This window comes from Boleophthalmus pectinirostris, unplaced genomic scaffold (assembly GCF_026225935.1).
Source record: "Boleophthalmus pectinirostris isolate CB_2022bp ecotype Guang Dong unplaced genomic scaffold, ASM2622593v1 HiC_scaffold_18, whole genome shotgun sequence".
Classification (NCBI taxonomy): Eukaryota; Metazoa; Chordata; class Actinopteri; order Gobiiformes; family Gobiidae; genus Boleophthalmus; species Boleophthalmus pectinirostris.
The window spans coordinates 44,400,765-44,402,645 of record NW_026571133.1 but is presented as its reverse complement, the minus strand read 5'-3'; the positions used below and the strand labels follow the sequence as shown (position 1 = coordinate 44,402,645).

General features: G+C 55.9%; 1 protein-coding gene across 1 annotated transcript; it reads right to left on the bottom strand.

Annotated features, from left to right (window-relative positions):
• Nucleotides 1–201: 201 nt before the first annotated feature.
• On the bottom strand, nt 202–1,449 carry LOC110159927 (5-hydroxytryptamine receptor 1A-beta-like). The gene has a single exon (XM_020924524.2). The coding sequence runs from the start codon at nt 1,447–1,449 to the stop codon at nt 202–204; it is 1,248 nt and encodes a 415-aa protein (XP_020780183.1).
• Between the last annotated feature and the right edge of the window lie 432 nt (nt 1,450–1,881).

Sequence of the window (1,881 nt, the reverse complement as noted above, 5' to 3'; positions counted from 1 at the left end):
TCTCTGCTCTGTCGTGGTCAGTGTCTCTGCTCTGTCGTGGTCAGTGTCTCTGCTGTCGTGGTCAGTGTCTGCTCTGTCGTGGTCAGTCTCTGCTCTGTCGTGGTCAGTGTCTCTGCTCTGTCGTGGTCAGTGTCTCTGCTCTGTCGTGGTCAGTGTCTCTGCTCTGTTGTAGTCAGTGTCTGCTCTGAAGTGGACGATGTGTCAGGGTGCACAGTAACGGCAGTGCAGGATCTTGCTGAAGGCACGTCTGAAGTCCTTGTTGCAGAAGGCATAGATGAGGGGGTTGAGCAGGGAGTTGGAGTAGCCCAGCCAGTTGATAACGTCCTGTAGCCAGCGGGGCATGGAGCAGCGTTGGCAGAAAGGCATGACCAGGGCCACAATGAAGAAGGGCAGCCAGCACAGGATGAAGGTGCCCATGATCACTCCCAGGGTCTTGACAGCCTTCCTTTCTCGGGCAAGGGCCAGCTTCCTCTTGGCCTCGCTGCTCTGGCTGTGGGGCTGGAACAGTGGGCGGGGACTATGGAAGGGCAGGGGGTGGGGTTTGGAACCCGTCGCCTCCACGATCTCCAGAGACTCCTCGTCAGCAGGGGGCACTGTACTGTTGAGCGGCTCCACGCGGCTGCAGCTCCGTATGCAGTGTGAAGGTATAAGCCGGGGTGATGGAGCGGGCCGGGAGTCCGACACCTTGTTCCTCTCGGCTTTGCGTGCGCTCCTGCGGATGCGAAAGCGTGCTGCTTTGAATATTCGGCCATAAAGTACTAACATGAGGGCCAGGGGGATGTAGAAGGCCCCGAAGGTGGAGTACACCGTGTACCAGGGGTCCTGCCATATGCGACACTGGCGCGGGTTGGCACGGTCGTGGGCCAGGCTCCGCGGCTGGCTGCGCATGACCAGCATGGGAGGCACTGAGACCGAAAAGCTGACTAGCCAGGTGGTGCCGATGAGGGCGGCGGCACGGCGGGGGGTGCGGCGCAGGTGGTGCAGGGGTGTGACTATGGCCCAGTATCGATCCAGGGCGATGGCGCTCAGGTGCAGGATGGAGGAGGTACAGCACAGGACGTCCAGAGAAACAAAGACATGACAGACGAACGGGCCCAGGGTCCAGCGGTCCAACACCTGGTACAGAGCCGCCATGGGCAGCACCAGCACGGACACCATCAGGTCAGTGACAGCCAGAGAGCCAATCAGGAAGTTCCCCACGGTCTGCAAAGAGCGCTCCAGCACGATGGCCGCCACCACACAGGCATTTCCTATGATCGCACACAGGATCAGCGCCCCCAACAGGACAGACGTGACCACCTGATAACTCAGGTCCACCCCCTCCGGCTCTGGCCCCCAGGTGGCGTTCAGCACCATGCCGTCTGCAGCAGCACAGGCAGAGAAGTAGAGGAGCTCAAACCTAGCCCGCTTTATAAGCACAGATGAGTCCTGCCCATATGACATCAGCATTGTCTTTAGTGACATGTGAGGAGAGAGAGAGAGGCAGGGAGAGACGATAAGAGAGATGGAGGAAGGGGAGAAAGAGAGTAGGGCGAGAGTGAGAGTGAAAGCCATTCAAATTGATTCTTTATAAGGCCTTACGTGCTGCTGAATATGTAATAATCCGTCAAACACAGTCAACAAAAGAGACTTTTATATTTTGTTCCTGCTGTGTGATAACTATAACTAAGGCTACGGCTGTGGACACTTTGCTGTAGGATAAAAATTAAACCCTGATGCTAATCGGATCTGAAACTATTCAATAGAATCGGTACTGAAAAGAGTTAGATATAGTTTTACATTGGTCTAGCTCAGAGGTTTCTCGTTTTGGTCCAGGGCCGTATCCAACCTACTTTGATTCCAAAGGGGCTGGATCAGAAAACTCATGTCATATAAACCCCA